Below are 18,310 nucleotides of genomic sequence, written 5' to 3'. Positions count from 1 at the left end.
GCCCATCCACCCGGGCAGGAAGCTGCCTACAGCATGGCAAGAGGAAACATTCCTTCCTCCCTACAACAGCTTTCCTTGGAGCATGAGGGAACACAACACACGGAAGAAGAAAGGCTTTTCAGCCCTCAGTTTTGATTTAACATTAAAAAGTCTTTAATGGGCTGCTTCCCTGACATAATTTCAGTGTGAGATATTCCCTTAAACAAATCGTTCAGTATTGTTTCTGGGCTTATCTACATGTTTGTAAAGATTTGATATGCATTTGATATGAATGGAGGTAGCTTAATAGAGAACCACGGAATCTGTAGCTGGGTAGCACTCTTCTAATTCAATCTCTTTATTACACAGAGAAGTGACGTGACTTGCCCAGAACTGTGGGTTCTTTGCTCAAAGCAGATAATCATTCAGGTCATCCCTCTATGACCTTGGTGCTATGATAATGAATCAGCTAGCACACACCTAGTTAATGTGAAAGATAATCCGGTGACAACCCTCAACACTCCTCTATGTCCTAGGACAAGGCTCCTTTATGTGAAATCAGCCACATCCAATAACATCTTCCTCAATAATGTGACACAGAGCTGCTTGTGTTTTCAGAGGCATGGCAAGCAACTTCCATTGTCCTTTCCATGGTACACTGAGAATGAAACAGAGATTTGTCTTCTGCAGTTTCTACTTCCTCCTTTATTTTTTTATTTTTACTTTTTTTGAGATGGAGTTTCACTCTAATCTCCCAGGCCGGACTGCAGTGATGCGATCTTGGCTCCCTGCAACCTTCGTGTCCCAGGTTCAAGTGATTCTCCTGCCTCAGCCTCCCAAGTAGCGGGCAGACGCCCGCTGCCACATCTGGCTAATTTTTTGTATTCTTAGTAGAGACGGGGTTTCGCCATGTTGGCAAGGCTGGTCTCGAACTTCTGACCTCAGGTGATCCACTTGTCTCAGACTCCCAAAGTGCAGGGATTACAGGCGTGAGCCACTGTGTCCGACCTCTACTTCCTCTGTCTTAACATCTTTTTCTCCCTCTTGGTAATCAAATGACTGATTACTTTGACTGAGACTCATGGACATTGGGTAGCAGCATCAGATCTTTGCATTTTAAGCCCATGATCTCTTCATGTGGAATTAAAGGTACTTCCTCGTATCTTAGGATGATGCCCAGAAACACAAAGAAACAAATCAAAAGAAGTAGCTATTGTAGAGATCCTCTAGACCCACTACGCCTTCACCTGACTTCTGACAGTGACACTAAAATTAATAGATTTCATAGGACTGGCAGAGAGAAGCAAAGAGAGATCAAAAGAGAAAATTCACGAGTGGTCAATTCACGAGTGGTCTCTCCATTCCAAGAAGATCTAATTACCCCAACCCCGCTCTAGGTCAAGTTAACAGAGGTCTAGTCCAGGGGGCTATAAGGCCCAGACTCGAGAATTTCTGACCTTTTCAAAGGTATAGGTTACCTCTTACCCTAGCAAAAGCCCCCCTGGGAGATGTCTGCCTTCCTCACATCACCCAATCTTCACCCCATATTTGCCCCTTCTCATTCTGCTCTGGCTTCCAAACAATTGTTTCAAATTGTAACTTCTTTGTACAACCTTGCAGAACAAAGAGCTATGTCTCCTATATTTTATCTTCCTCTGTGAAGTTTCTGATAAGTATGTTTTAACTTGCATCCTTTATTGTATAAAAATATTGGGAATGTGCTGCCTTAGAAATTAACATATTCTTTGTCACTTATGCAGAATTTTTTTTGATTTGAACACTAATTGGGTAATTGGACTAAAAGTATCCCTTCTGGGCTTCTATTAGAAAGAATAATACTGGTCATGAAACTAATAATAATCATGATGAAGATAGCAATAGTCTTACTACTACTAATTATAATAGTTTTTTTTTTTTTTTTTTTTTTTTTTTTCATTTGCAGAACATTGTACAGATTGCAAAGCTTTTTCTGGTACATTTTCTCACTTGATCTCATTTACCCAGTGAAATTGGTAGAGCAAATATTATGTTCCCCAAGGTATAGGTGAGGTCATTGGTTGAATGTCACATAGATAGAAAGAGGTGAAACTAGTTTCCCTTTCCAGGGGGGTGCCCTTTCTACTGTGCTCTGCTGCTTAAAAAAATAAATGAACCGTGCATTGAAAACAACTGATAACACACTGCTTCAAACTGTTCTCCTCCACAGGGAGAGGGAGTTAATTCTTCACTTCTGTCATCCTTTGGAATAAAGTTCCTAGCAAAAAAAGGGCAACTAATACACATGGTAAAAGCACAGCATCAGAGGCTGTTTAAGTCATCTCAGAATCAGATTCTTAGGGGCATCCTGGAAGCTCCTCTCTTCCTCTTCATTCTAACATATTCTGCTACAGGACAAATGCCAGACTTAGAGGGTATTTACACAACAAAGAAAAGAGTACTAATAAAGCACATTGTGTATTTGTGTTTTAAAATTATGATATAGTCAATCCATATTTGCATGCAAACATTCATTCACACCTACAAAACCGGTTTTCAATTATATTCTGATTTTCAAAGAATCTAAACATACTGTCTTCTTACAATTATCTTAATTGACTAGGTGCTGAATTTTGTCTTACCCAGTCATCGCCACAGTATAAAAACCCCAGACCCAAACATATTTTTTTTATCATACTACAAACTTGTTTTAAATTGCAGTATCCAACTTTATAAAACCAAGTGTGAGCATATATTTAACCTAATGACAATTATAATATAATCATGAAACCCGAAGTCACCAATATTTGTCCAAGGTATCATGACGAGGCTTATGGAAACGCAGTGGAAGTGCGCCAGCACTCTGGACGCCAACAGAAACGGAAGTTACATGGATTAAAAAAGAATTTGCCTATTTGAAATGGTCTTTTACTAATATCGAGCCTGCAACTTAGTATATTTGGATAAGTGATGATGACCTGGTTTTACAAACACAGATTATTCAAATAGAAAGAAGGCAGAAGGCTGGCGTCATCCTAGAAGGTCAGAGCTTTAGGACTTTGGGGGGCAGAAAAAAGAATAAAAAAAATAAAGCTCTGTGGGCCGAGGAGATGAACAATACGGCAATGCTGAAGTCACTGCAACATTATTTATCTTTTTTCTCTGAGTATGATGTCTCATCTTCAAGAGTTTTTTGTTTGAAAGTTAAAAAACCAAAAACCTTTCCATTTTTTTCTATCTCCCTTAGAATGTAAAATCTGAGAGATCAGGACTTGCTATTATATGTTCTTTTATCCCAACTTGGATTTCATTATTTTATAAATCATGAGCTCTTTAAAAAATGCTGACATTTAATGAGTAAATTCCACTAACTCTGGGTTTAGTTCGAAAGAATAAGCATTTATTGAATCTCTATTATGCACAAGGCATTGGACCAAGTGCTAGGGAGACTATACGGGTGATAAGCACATAAAAAATAACATCTCCGGCCGGGCGCGGTGGCTCACGCCTGTAATCCCAGCACTTTGGGAGGCCGAGGCGGGCAGATCACGAGGTCAGGAGATGGAGACCATCCTGGCTAACACGGTGAAACCCTGTCTCTACTAAAAATACAAAAAACTAGCCGGGCGAGGTGGCAGCACCTGTAGTCCCAGCTACTCGGGAGGCTGAGGCAGGAGAATGGCGTGAACCCGGGAGGTGGAGCTTACAGTGAGCGGAGATCGCGCCACTGCACTCCAGCCTGGGCGACAGGGCGAGACTCCGTCACAAAAAAATAAATAAATAAAATAACATCTCCAGTCTGAGCAACATAATGAGACCCCATCACTACAAAATATAAAAAAACATTGGCTGGGCATGGTAGCACCCGCCTGTGGTCCCAGCTACCTGGGAGGCTGGGGTGGGAGGACTGCTTGAACCCCGGAGGTCAAGGCTGCAGTGAGCTGTGATCCTGCCACTGCACTCCAGCCTGGGCAACAGAGAAAAACCCTGTCTCAAAAGTAAATAAATAAATAAATAAATAAATAAAAATTTATGAAACATACTATTTCCTCCTTTTTGCTTATCTGTCAAGAAACTCAAAGCTACATTTCTTGTTCAATTGCAATAACGTTTTCAGACTAGATTTTCTATAACAATTCTCTTTTATTACAGTGACTCTTTTTTTTTAAGAACTGGAAAAAAAAGTATATGTAACATAGTAAAGAAATAAGTCTAAGTCAGGATAAAGTGAGTTCAGTGCCACAAGAAAAATCGCAACAGACTGCACTGAGGATTCACAGGCTGAAAGGAGTGTATGGGAGAAGACAGGAGGTGAGTTTTCCAGGAAAAGGTCATTCCAAGCTAAGAAGACAGATGGGCGAAGGTACAGGGATGGGAATGTGTGAGATACTTGGGAGAAAAGAGTTCAGATACAAGGAGGTTGGAACAGAAGGTGGGTTGTTTCATTAACTCTCAACACACAAAAAATCAACCCTTCTCTACTAAGCATCATATTGGCATGTTGTTCACATGTGTGAAATCTTTCCCATAAGCACAGTAAGGGTATCTTCATCTTACTCATCAGTGAGATCAAAGACCGGAGATGACATGACCATGTAATTTCAGCACAGACACAAGAAGCAACAATAAATCAAGAAGAATTAATGCATTTCATCAAGTGAGCACTCAGTAAATGCTCTGCAGTTGTAGTCATACAGATCACCAAGACCCGAATGCACTTTTGGTTTATGAACATTTAAGCTTTTACAACGGCCCCCATACTGCCTGTCTTCTCTACTGAGCTCAAAGCAATTCATTCTTTGGAGGCCACAATCTATTCTTTACACTTTAAAGATGGAAAGACTGGAAAATGATCTGTGTAAGGATCATGGAACTTAACAGACAAAAGAAAAGCAAGGCCTCATTATATGTATGAGGGAAATGCAAAGTAGAATCTGTGGGTTCATGCTGAAAAATCCAAATTAGAACAGCTAATCAAGTGAGAGAGTGTGACTAGTTCAAGTGTTAATCACAAAATTCTCCATTGCCCATATTACAAATTAGACTCGTTTTTGGAAGCAAAAACGAGTATGCGATGAAGAGCAAACAGGTCAGTAACACTGGAAAAAGGCAGTGAACTAACATGGAAAGTTGTCTAGTCAGCTTTGTGTGGTTGTTCAGTTGCTGTAGCCCTGTGTTTTTCAAACTGCAGGTCACAATCCATTAGTTGATCATGAAATCAATTTACAAAGTCACAAACAGCAATTTAAAAAATGTCTGTATCACTTAGTATTGTTTCATGAAACATTTATTCTAGTTAATATCAGGTATAAATATATAAACATATGCTCTGGGTCAGACTGCAAATAACCCCAGCCTCAGTCAAAAAAAGTTCTTTGAAAGCCGTTGCTATATTCTTCCCCACTGGGAAGTTAGGCTTGGGAATCAACAGGACTGAGACTACAAAACGCAGCTTAACCAAGAATTTCAGTACAATTGAATTGTGACTGCAAAGATTATATTGCAACATATTATTATGACAGGGCATGTGTGCCATATCTATGATATTTCTATATCAAATAGGTAAGAATTTATGAATGTCATAATGTCTGCACAGTTGTTCTAATATTTAATGCTAGATAAATGGTTTAGATCAACCGTTCTCAACTTTTTAGTCTCAAGACCCCTTTACACTCTTAAAAATCATTTCTTAAATTACTTTTTATTTATTTATTTAGTTTTGAGGTGGAGTCTCTATCACCCAGGCTGGAGTGCAGAGGCAGGATCTCGGCTCACTGCAACCTCTGCCTCCCGGGTTCAAGCGATTCTCCTGCCTCAGTCTCCCAAGTAGCTGGGATTACAGGTGCCCACCACCACGCCCCGTTAATTTTTGTAATTTTAGTAGAGACAGGGTTTCACCATGTTGGCCAGGCTGGTCTTGAACTCCTGACCTTGTGATCTGCCCGCCTCAGCCTCTCAAAGTGCTGAGATTATAGGCGTGAGCCACTGCACCTGGCCCACTCTTAAAAAATATTAAGGACTCCCTCAGAGAACTTTTGTTTATATGAGTTATATCTACCTATATTTACCACGTTGGAAATTAAAAATAACTTTAAAGAGGCCGGGCTATGTGTGTTTTGTTTGGAGTATATGAAGAAACTCTGGCCTCATATATAGATAATGTAGTTGGAAAAGAGATGGATATTTTAATAGACTTTTTCAGATAACTGTGGATATTCTTCTTGGACAATATACCAAAACTTGACAAGCTGGAGTTTCTCAAAGCTTAGCTGCAATGTACTATCTGAAATCCTATTAACTTTTCATACTGTTACATTAAAAATCCATTAGTCCACCTTGTCCTGGAATGGATCTTTTGCCTGTGCATGATTATGTAGCATGAGACATCAGTCATTTGGAAAATACTGGACCACTGAGTTAAGCAGATCTCTGAGATACTGACACTTTCCATTACACAAGATTTGTTAAAATTGCACTCATTAATATCATCATTGATCTCATCAGAAAAAAAACGTTAAATATTGAGACGTTGTCAAGCTCATGGCAGCAGATACACATTTTCTAAACTTTTCATTCTGGCTTGAAGGCTTAAAAATTATCATTGGCAGCAGTAATTGTCCCTTGTTTTCCTGAAAGTGACAGGCACACTTTATTTATTTTCAGGAAAATGTCTGTCAAGTACCTGTTTGAATAATCATAGTTTGCCCATCTTTCTTTCAAGTAAAATGTTTTATGAAAATAAAAAAAAAAACGTGAATTCGGCCCACAACTCAAGCACAGAAGTATTTTCCTAGAGACAAGTATGACACACTTCATTTTGTAGCAGACGTGCTTTATGCCTATTTCCTATTTTTTTCATGCAGAATACTAAAAAGAATGGTACCCAAGGATTAAGCTTCAATAAAATTTATAATTTTTACTGCTTATCAAGAACACCATCAGGTGACACTGGCTCTCTAGCTTTTTTTTTTTTTTTTAACTGAGAATGCAGGTTAGTGACACGTGCGTACTTTCACTAGCAATACAGTTTGGTGTCCCTGCCATGATTGGGTTAAGCCACCAGCACTTTTAACCACCATTGTCTGCAAATCGTCACCACAGTGAACAAGTCAAATAAGTAAGTCTTAGCATTGTCATCAAATTTTTTTTTTTTTTTTGACCTTGCAGATCCCCTGAAAGGGTCTCAGAAACTCCCAAGGGGTTCCAGGACCACACCACACTTTGAGAACCACTGGGTGTTAGCGCATTCAGAAATCAATTCAGTTCTCTTTCTCTTCAGAGTTCTTGATGCTCGAGGCTTATTTATTGTGATAGGTCTGATCACTGAAGCGCCAAAGAAAAGATATGCCAAGGCGTCGAACACATCCAAGAAGGAAGTCCTACCGCGCACACAGCTCAAAGGCTCCAGCGTGAAGAAAAACAGCTCTTGGAGAAAGAAACGGGATGCAGAGGGCAGGCCTGGGCTTGTCGTTGCCAGTGGCAACGATCCTCAGTGGGCGGAGCGCGGCCATCGATTAGTGAGGCCTTGCGTCAGTCGGCGGGCGGGAGGGTGTGGGTGACTGGAGCCGGAAAAGGCCTCCCGGGCCTTGTGGTCGCCGTGGGTTCTTGGTAGCGAAGCAGCTCGCTCGTTCTGCGATCTATTGAGAGTGGCTTCCAAGAGCCCCGTGCCTATGTCGGGGAGGGAGGGAAGATGGCAGCCGTGGCGGCAGGCGGCCTGGTGGGGAAGGGGCGCGACATCAGCCTAGCGGCCCTGCAGCGCCACGACCCCTATATCAACCGCATCGTGGACGTGGCCAGCCAGGTGGCTCTGTACACCTTCGGCCATCGGGCCAACGAGTGGGTGCGTGCGGACGCGGCGGAGCAGTGCAGAGCAGGGTTGGGGTGGAGGCGGGGGGCGTCAGACTCAGGACAGGAGGACCCGGTGAGGGGGAGGAGACGTTGAAGCCCTGGAGGTGGGTGGATCTGGGGCCTGAGGCCGAAGTTGTGGAGATGCGCTCCCGGGGGTTTGGGGGAAGGGAGGCGGATCTGTGGAGCTACCTGGAGTTGGGGAAAAGACTTAAATCTCTAACGTACCCAACGCTGGGAGACCAGACCGATCGGGTACCGCACCCTGAGAGCCGAAGGAAAGGAAGGACCTGATGCCTTAAGGTCGGAAGACCGATGTGCTCGAGACAGTAAAGCAGAGTTCTGTTACAGTGAATCTGTGGCTATGGGGGAGGCAGGGACAGCAGATGAATAAAAGTGCAGAGTTCTGATTTTGGAATGTCAGTCTTAGATGGGACAAAGAGAAATCAAAACTTGATAGAAGGGGAGAAATCTGCAAGTTGTAAACTAGGGAAACGCCAAGAAAAGAGCCAACCTCGTCAAATAAAAGACAAAATGGGGCAGGGTCCAACACTTAGAAGGAGGCTGATGCTCTTGGGAGGATTATTATACGACAGCCCACCAAGTTTGATATTGGAGGCCATTTGGGAGCCAGATTATTTTAGTGCTCTTCTCAAAGCAGAGTCCCAATAAATGGTAATGGAATGAAATTTCATTGTCCTCACAGTTAGAATGGGGTAGAAGCCTAGAACACTGGAATCCTGTTGCAGGAATTGCTGCTTGTAATTTTGTAACCCACCCACTCGAATGTAGAGAGATGTAATTTTATTTCTTTCCTCATAATGACTTTTGTCCAAATAATATTCATCATCCATTATATATTGCCCATTAAATATCACATATATGATATCCATCATTTTAAAATAAGTTACAAAACAGTATGGAGAACTTAGCCTTGATGAATGGATTTCAGATAAACTTTTTGTGTTCTTCAAGTCGGTTGTATAAACACCAGAACTTAAGCAAGGAAAACATCCATGTTGAACAACTCTGTTTTTTTTTAACACCCACATTCATAAGCCTACTTATCTCCAGTGTAGTTCAGCAGCCTGTAGTTAAAAACTCACCTGAAAATCATTAACATAAAAATAAAAAAGCAAGCAAGAATGGGATAGACAAACAGTTTTGCCCAAAGTTCTTAACAGAGGAAATTTACAGGAATGGGGCAAAGAATTTAGGTCTGCGCTCCTAGTAGCCAAACTCAAAAGGAGAACAGGAAGAGCTCTTTAATATTCATTCTTCTGTAATAGAAAGCCTACCACTTAATCAGGAGAAAGGTTATTTCCCCCTAGTTTCCAGGGGCATTTGTCACCTAGGTCTTTACATAAAGAACATTGAGCAACATAGTAGACAGTTTCCTCCATGGTAATTAAAAGTATATATGAAGATATTCTACATAAGGCTGTTTTGCTGCTGTGTAGAAAAATGCCAAAGGCATAATGTTATAATCCTGTAAAAGTTAATTCCATAGTAGAGAGATGAGGACCAGAGATGTATAGTTGTATAAATTGACTTGACACTGGGATTCGAGTCTGGAGCATCCTGAGAAACTATTAATATAAAGAAAGTAGAGCATTTCTCTTGAATAATAGTTGTTTCCTGTAGGCTTTTGACCGTTATCTATGTGATAGATACCTTTTAAGATAGTTACAGATGTTTATTAGATACCTAAAGCCTCATCAAAAAGCAGATGTGTCACAATGCATTATTTACAGGAGTTATGTTTTCCTGCTTGCTGGACATGTTGCCTTCAGACAGGGTATAATTCACTCAGGAAAAGGTCATTCTTTCAAAGTTCTAATATTCAAGGCTGTCGTAGCCAGAAAAACAAAGAGAGAGACCTAGTTCAGCTGCAGAGCAGTTGCTGGAGGCAAATAAATTATGACCACTGTCTCCATGTGCTGTCACTCTGGGTGGGAGCCATTTGAATGTAAACCTAATAAGAATATGAGAACATTCTTGAGAAGAGAGGAGAAAGTATTTACAAGAAGGCAGGGAAGATGTTAAAGAGGGGAATTCTTATTGCCCTGAAAATGGATGAAGAATGACTTCAGCCTTTCAGAGGAGGAGAAATTAGGAAGGAAAGGTATATAGAAAATGAACTGCTTTAAAGAAGGATTAAGAAAGATTATGTCATGACTGGAATAGGAATTTTAGAGTTAGATCTACTCCCTGTTGCGAGGAAAGATGCCCCCCTCCAAAATATTAATACCTGTGTGTCAATTGAAGACCATAGCCCTGGTATTTTCCAGCTGTCAGTCCTTAGACCAGTGGCTCCCAGCTGGAGTTGATTTTGCCCCCAGGTGACATTTGGCAGCGTCTGGAGACGTTTTTGGCTGTTGCACTGAAGGGAAGAGTGTTAGGACATCTGCAGAATAGAGGCCAGGTGAGCTGAGCCTGAAAACTGCCCTACAGTGACTGAGGTTGTGTTCCGAGCTAGTGGTTTTCTAAGTTTTTGGTGTAGCCAGTTAACTCACAGTTTTTTAAAAGTGAAAAATGCCAAACTAAAACCTCTGGATAATGAGACCCAGGCATTTGAGATTGTTGAAAGCTTCATAGGTGACGCCGATGCTACATGCATGATTAAGAGAGATTTGGGAGGATAAGTTGAGGCCTACGTTTTGATTATTTTAATTGAGAATAATCAAGTTAAAATAGAGATTGTGCTGAGCTATTTTGTGTCAGTGTGCAGTCCCCAAAATTTGCAAAACAGCACTATTTTATATTCCATTTTGGGTTTTTTAGTATTTTGAATTCTGAATTGCTTATTTCTTTAGCACTTGTTAGATTTTATAATAGAATATAATATTAAATTGTCAAATTGTACTTTTAAAATTTAAGCTAAAATACCCCAGGACTGGTAACTAATACTTAAAAGTCCTCCTTAAAGGATCTAAGGAACATCTAATCTTGTTTTAACTATTCTGCACATCCCTAACCCTGGACTTTGCTCAGAAAGAAAAAAAAAATCTGGTTGCCCTTGGATAACTGTGGAGGGGCCAGGAAAATGCATGAATTTGGGCAGCTATAATAGAACAGAAATGTACATTTTCAAAGTCTCTTTTATCCAGGTATCATAGAGCACCTGACGTTTTTTTCATCAAAAGATCTGAGTATTGTAAGCTGGTTATCTCTCTTTTTTTTTTTTTTTTTTTTTTTTTTTTTTTTTTTTGAGACGAAGTCTCGCTCTTGTCCCCCAGGCTGGAGTGCAATGGCGCAACCTAGGCTCACTGCAACCTCTGCCTCCCCGGTTCAAGCTATTCTCCTGCCTCAGCCTCCCTAGTATGCGGGATTACAGGCTCCTGCCATCACGCCCAGCTAATTTTTGTATTTTTAGTAGAGACGGGGTTTCTCCTTGTTGGCCAGGCTGGTCTCGAACTCCTGACCTCAGGTGATCCACCTGCCTCAGACTCCCAAAGTGCTGGGATTACAGGTGTAAGCCACTGTGCCCGGCCTGGTTATCTCTTTTCAATGGAGAAACTGAGACATATCATAATAAGCTAATTAGCCCGGCATGATCTGGCAAGAACCCCACTATAGGTCCCAGGTTGTGATTACTGAAACACAACTCCTTCCTATGAACAAATTCATATTCTTTGTGTGTAATGCTAAATAAAAATCTTAGTTTTGACAATTGCTTGTTTTAAGTTACAGATTAATTTTAGGAGAAGCATGCCTTTTACATTTCTGACCTTGGAATTTTAAAAACTAAAATGTGGCATTAAAGGTTTTTTTTTTTTTTTTAAATTAAGAGAATTTCTGTTACATCAAGGAAGAAAGGAAACAAGTCAGAAGCTATTTAGTTTTATGTGTGCTGATGTATATAGATATCCTGATTCGGATCTCTAAGATGAAACAGTCCAAGGTCAAATACTGGAATACCAGGAGAGTGTTTTGATCTTGTGGGGCGTGATCCTGACGGTACATAGAGGTTCTGCAAAGTCCTAGTTCTGTCGCCTGTATCTTGGCTCAGTTTCCTGACAATATAATGGGTAATACCAAATACTTAGTTTTTACAAATTTATTTTTAAATGCTTTGTGGACTTGTGAATACATGCTGACTGAATCATTTAAACTTTAGGGACAGCCAAAAATTTGTTCAGGTAGCATTTACTGTACTGTAGGGGCCATTTTCCTGATTAATACCTTGGTGGTTTGGGTTTAAGTAATTCTTAGTGCTTAAAGTACACTCAGGATATACATTTGTCAACAGATAGGAATTAACCACGTTTGTTTTCAAAGAAAGATAAGTAATGTTTCTGTATATATATTTTTTCATTTTGACTTGGATATTTTTCAAAGTACAGGGGCAAATGAGCCACATTTCAGAAATCAGGATATGTTGCACAGTATGTGGTAGTGATTTATACAAACTTTATAGTGGATCTAGTTTAAGGATGAAGTCCCTGACTTTCTTACCTATGCTTATATGTTAGGGAAAAAACCGGCTAAAGTTGTTTCGAAATTTATTTATTTATTTATTTATAAGAGACAGGGTCTCCCTCTGTTGCCCAGGCTGGAATGCAGTGGTACAATCATAGCTCACTGTAGCCTCAAACTCCTGGGCTTAAGCCGTCCTCCCTCCTCAGCCTCCTGAGTAGCTGAGACTACAGGTATGTGTCATCACACCTGGCTAATTAAAAAAATTTTTGTTTTGTAGAGACAGGGTCTCACTATGTTGCCCAGGCTGGTCTCAAACTGAACTCCTGGCCACAAGTGATCCTTCTGTCTTGGCCTCCCTGAGTGCTGGGATTACAGACATGAGCCACTGTACCTAGTCTAAATTCTTTATTTATAATTTCATATTCCATAATAATAAACATCTTGAGATTTAAAATTTTGTTACTAAGTAATGATTTTTTTATAGCCATTTACTCTTGATAATAACTTGATACGATTTGTGCCATAATGGATTTTGTTTTCAGGACTTGTAATATAATTTCATGGGCAGAGAGTATGTTGTTGAGCTGAGGCAGTGAGTGGCTCTCAGACTAGCATACATCAGAATCACCGGGACAGGTTAATGAAAACCAGATTGCTGAGCACCATCCCCAGCGTTGCTGATTCCGTAGGTTTGGGTAGGAGCCCAAACACTTGCAGTGCTAGTAAGTTCCAGGTGATGCTGATGCCGCTGATCTGGGGATAACACTTTGAGGCCCACTGAACTAAAGTGAATGAGAAATTGGCTGAAATTGCTTGAGCATGTGAAAGGATCATGCCTTGTGTGCCTTTTAAAAATTGCTGTTTTGACATTACACTTTTTTTTTTAAAGGGTGTATTTTTCACCAAAATTATAGAGTACTTAAATTTTGAATGATTATGGTCATGAATATTAATAATAAAATATCAGGGGTTTAAATAGAATGCTGAAATTAAACCATGTAAATTGCAGAAGTACATTTTAAATTCTGAATTACAATAGGCTTGGTTACTGGTTAATCAAACACCTGGATAGTTACATGTATGTTTTTTAGTATGCATTATATGGATGAATATTATCATAATGGCCCGGCTTCCTGCCTTTGGAGAAATGGAAAAGAAATGTCAAATGAACTAGTTGAAGCATCATTTTAACTTTACCACCTCTCCCAGATTTTCTCAGGCAAATTTCTTGAGTCCTAACTTGGTAGTACTTGTGTAACTTTACTTCAGGGATCTCGGGGCGGACCTTGACTGTAAATAGACTACACTAAGTAGGTGACTGATTCATCTGAGAACTCTGTGGCCATCATTGCCCTCCCTATCTAGCAGCTAAAGTAGAGTTACTGACAGATCATCTGCCCTCCTAAGTGACTGGATATGGCAAGAGAAAATGAACCAGGAAAACAAAATGAAGAATAGTGAAATGCAGACACCAGTGATGTCTGCAGCTTGCTCCACACCCAGTGTGGTGGCTGGAGAAAAAGGCAGCGCTCTTCTTTCTAATTAAATCCACATAGCACACTTACTTTCTCGTCGTTTCAGCTAGAGGTATGTTGCTCTCCCTGTATTTGGTAAAGAGAGATAATGATGGTTTATTTTGTAAATGACAGAAGAAAGCCTGCTTCCTGCTGCCTAGTCTGCAGAGGCACACTGATGGCCCAGAGCTTGCTTTCTCCTTTTCCTGAGAATCACTCCTCATGTTGGGTGTATTTGGCCCATTGCAGTTTCACCTGCTTGAAGTTGGATATAATTCCTATTCCATGAGAAGTTGTTTTATACGTTTGTGAATGAGGAGAACATACATGTCTTGTGTGTTTTGTTTTTATTGTTTAGGAGAAAACTGATGTGGAAGGAACCTTATTTGTTTATACAAGGTAAGAGTGTTTCACTTTTATAAAGAAACTAACAATCTTTGAGATAATATTTTAGCTCAATTGTGTCACTCTTCAAGTGCATGCAGTTTTATTTCAAAAAGAAGTAAAAGAATTAAATCTCAGTTTTGAAGTTATTAGTTGACATGAAGAAGGGAATAAATACTGAATAATGTCACCGGGTATGTTGTGATGAATACTAATTTCAGAATATAATTTAAACTTCAATATAGATGAACTTAAATCATTGACTGAGCACTGTTTAAAATAGATTAAATATTCTTTGATTCAAATGAATGGCACAAAGTTCTTGAATATAATGCATTGGCCAGGAGCTAGAAGAACACTATGAGATATACTAGATTGTTCAGTTAATATTTGGAAAAGGGTTTCATTGATCATTTTTATTTATTTATTTTTTTGAGATGGAGTCTCGCTCAGTTGCCAAGGCTGGAGTGCAGTGGCACGATCACAACTCTCAGCTCACTGCAACCTCTGCCTCCTGAGTTCAAGTGATTCTCCAGCCTCAGCCTCTTGAGTAGCTGGGATTACAGGCGCACGCCACTATGCCTGGCTAATTTTTTTTGTATTTTTAGTAGAGACAGAGGTTTCACCATGTTGGTCAGGCTGGTCTCAAACTCCTGACCTTGTGATCCACCCGCCTCAGCCTCCCAAAGTGCTGGGATTACAGGCGTGAGCCACCGCGCCCGGCCGTTGATCATTTTTCTCCCACCACCGACTCTTTAAAAAAGCGTGATCCAGAATTGAAGATGTCTTTCAGCCCTCCATTGTCTAGTTAACAGAATATGTTTCCGGATAGATTGAATAAGCTCGTGTTTTTAGTCATTTCTTGTTATATTATTCATATCAAATTACAAGTGCATATAGAGACATACATTATGTATATTGGCTCAACAAACTTTTCATTCACATAAACATTCACATAAAATGTCATAGCGAAAGGTCATCACCTTCATTGGGGGTACAAAGATGAAATTAAAAGGCCTAATATAAACCTTTCTAGGGGTATCAGTTTCACTGGGGAGACAGGAAACACACACACCCAGGTGTATTTTCTTTCTACATATATCCATGTTTATGGTAAGCCACAATACAGGATAGAGTACCCCAAGTGCCAGTGGATAGATTCTGAGCAATGAATGGACTGCTGTGATTGTGGAAGGCTTTATAGCAAGCTTGTCCAACCCGTGGCCCGCTGGACAAATGTGGCCCGGGATGGCTTTGAATGTAGCCTGACAGAAATTTGTAAACTTTTTTAAAACATTAGAGGATTTTTTTTAAGCTCATCAGCTATTGTTAGTGTATTTTATGTGTGGCCCAAGACAATTCTTCCCCTTCCAGGGTGTCCCAGGGAGGCCAAAACATTAGATACCCCTGCTTTATAGAGTGATGGGTCTTGAATTGGGCCTCAGGAATATGGTAGAACTTAGCTTGCACAGAGGAGAGGGAAGGCAGTCTCAGCAGGAAGAATGGCAAGAGCAGAGGCATAGAACCTGGTGTGTAAAAGGGCCAGTGAGGGAGATGTGGTGCAGAGGGCTTATACTGGTTTGTGGTAGTTAGCAAGTGTAAAGAGATCTGCTGACTTGGAATGGCAGACTCTGGATTTTGAGATTTATTTTCTTAGCAGTAGGAAGTTATTGAAGGCTTACGAACAGGAGCGTAATAGAGAAAATGTGTGGGGAAAGTCAGTGTGTTAACTTCATGGGGATGCACTGGTTCTGGAAGAAATTGGAGTCAGGACAGTGAGAAGATTATTGCAGTGGAGTAGATATGAAATGATGAGAGTTGGGATTAGAATAATAGAAATTGAAATGGAAAGGGCATTGCAATGGTGAAATTTTTAAAATGACAATATTTTGAACATGGAAGATTGAGAATGACAGAAGCATTGGTGGAATAGAAAGACAGGAGGTCAAGAATATGGTTTGAGGATCAGCCCTCATTTTACTTTGAAGTAATGATCTGGACTGGTAGCAGGACATTCGGGTGGAGGTGTCCAGCCCCTCAGAGTAAGGGCAGGGCTGGAGATGGTTTGGAGTTGTCTGAAGTAATTTGGTAGTTGAAGCCATGAAAGAAAGCTGTTCCCTGAAGGAGTGAGTGTAAAGTGGAACCGATGAGGGTTTATGGTTAGGTTTGAGGGCCAGCAAGGATACAGAGGAGTCAGCTAGAAAGATAAAAGCAGGACTAGAACAGCACAGAGAGGCCCACTGGGGGCAAAGTGTGGGCCTGATGGAGGTCTGTGTGTGCTGGGCAGGAGGGAGCTCAGCTGCAGGCGAGGAAGGTCTGTTCCAGTGGAGGCAACAATGGGAGGGGGAAGGAAGGAATGGGAGGCAAGGCCAGCACACTCGGTGACAAGGAGGTGAGGTTCTTTACAGTCTCAGAAAAGCAGTGGAGTACCCAAGAACCATTGGCGTATTCGTCTACATTATGCTCCCGAACATCCAGAGCGCCAGAGCATGCCCCCAAGCAGGTTTAGTCAATAGAGTATGAGCGCTCTTGAGGATTCTGAAGTTTACAACAAAAGCCATAGGGTTGAACTGTACTACGTGCCGTGCGCACAGGGTCCATTCTCACTCATTTCTCATAACAGGTATTATTACTCTTTGGAGAAGTGACAGAAAAAATGTATTCGTATGTATTAATGATTGATTTTGGGAATTTTTAGTAGGGTTTTTTTTTAAATCATACAAGTATTTTCTTTTGTACATCCAAACCAAATATAGGTTTGTATTTTCAAGGATTTCTTACTGTACTCCAAGTTTCTAATGGAACTCTCAATTAAACAAAACATTAAATTGAGAAAATAATCCTTTGCTTTTTTTTAGTCTCTTCTCCAAATCTAACTCCTCAAGAATAGGATGCCTTCCTTATCCCCTGCAAAACAAAAACCTCCCAGATCCTAGTATGTTGAGGCCTTTCTTCAGTAGAGAATTACAAAAAGCATGTAAAACTCATGGTGGTTGGGGGGCGGGAGGCGTGTTACAGGGAATGGAGCTGGCAGTGATGTATTTTGACTTCTCTTATGGAAGTTGCTTTAGAGCAGCTGGCACATGTATCCCCTGGGCCTATTTTCTAAATTATGAGATGGTATAGTAGCCGTGCTATTAAAGAGGTGAGATCCAGTTGTGATAATGAAATACGTGAAGAATCAAATTCTGATTCTTGTATGAAAACACTTAATCCCATTTAAAAAATCATTTATTTCCTCCCATGCCTTCCTTTCTGTAATAGAGAGTTCATAGAGACACCCACTGGTGATTTCTGAACTTGACACGTCCAGAAGACCCCCCAGCAGAGCTCTTTGGGAGTACATTTTCATTCTTCCTCTGAGTTTAAGTTGAAGTGATGATCATGATTATTTCTGGTATTGATTGTATGCTTACCACCACTTTACCCCTTTGTAAAATAAGCTAGGCAAGGATTGCCTCCCATCAGTTTTAAAATTGGAGGTTTCAGGAGAAAATCCTGGCAGTGGTTGTGTATCTGTGTTCCTTGATCAGTATCAAATAGAGGCAAAATAAAACTAAGACATAAACAACTTGTCTTCCTGTTGCTCATAACATTTCTGTGGGTTTGTTAATAACAGCCCTAGCACCCTCATTTAAAGTAAATAAATGAATTCTGCTTGCTTCAGCTTCAGTGTGTAAATATGTGGTGTTTCATTTGTCACCGGAAGTTGAACAGTTGAATTACTATATGGCTGTCACCCAAGGGTAGACGAATGCACATATAGTTGTTAGAGTTTATACTCAGTATGATTTGGATTCTTTTCTGCCTGGCAGAGTAGGCATTCAAGGTTTATTGAGTGAAATGAAAATAAAACGTCACTAAATGTCACATTTTTATAGAGAAAAACTTCTATAGTGGTTTATCTGTGAAGCTGTTTGCTTTGCGTAAAAAAACAAAGTATCTGCCCTGTGCACTGTTATGTAAACTTCTAGTTCAGGCTGTGTCCTCACAAACTCATTGTTGAGAGTTGATTCATATGGCTAAGAGATTTTGCAGCCTTCAGTTTCAGACTAACACTTAACATTTTCTATGAAAATTGTCTTCATATAATTGTGATGTACACTCTAATATTAACTACCAAGATTGTTTAAAAATATCTTTAATTAATTTAACTTTTAAAAAGTATTCTTTAAAAGTCAGTAATATTT

The 18,310-nt window shown here is 40.2% G+C and overlaps 2 protein-coding genes across 20 annotated transcripts in view; one reads left to right on the top strand and one right to left on the bottom strand.

The window, feature by feature from the left end:
• CACNA1C (calcium voltage-gated channel subunit alpha1 C) overlaps nt 1-18,310 on the bottom strand; it is a 740,665-nt gene that overhangs the window by 698,034 nt on the left and 24,321 nt on the right. The gene's annotated exons all lie outside the window — the stretch shown is intronic.
• DCP1B (decapping mRNA 1B) overlaps nt 7,481-18,310 on the top strand; it is a 66,469-nt gene continuing 55,639 nt past the window's right edge. For both annotated transcript variants that reach the window (XM_028829155.2, XM_015150773.3), the window contains exons 1-2: nt 7,481-7,795; nt 14,095-14,135. In XM_028829155.2, coding sequence (XP_028684988.1) covers nt 7,646-7,795; nt 14,095-14,135 — 191 coding nt within the window. In that variant the 5' untranslated portion in view covers nt 7,481-7,645. The remainder of the gene's footprint in view (nt 7,796-14,094; nt 14,136-18,310) is intronic.

This window comes from Macaca mulatta, chromosome 11, assembly GCF_049350105.2.
Source record: "Macaca mulatta isolate MMU2019108-1 chromosome 11, T2T-MMU8v2.0, whole genome shotgun sequence".
NCBI lineage: Eukaryota > Metazoa > Chordata > Mammalia > Primates > Cercopithecidae > Macaca > Macaca mulatta.
Note: the sequence above shows the minus strand (reverse complement) of the source record. Positions and strands in the feature narration are given on the sequence as shown.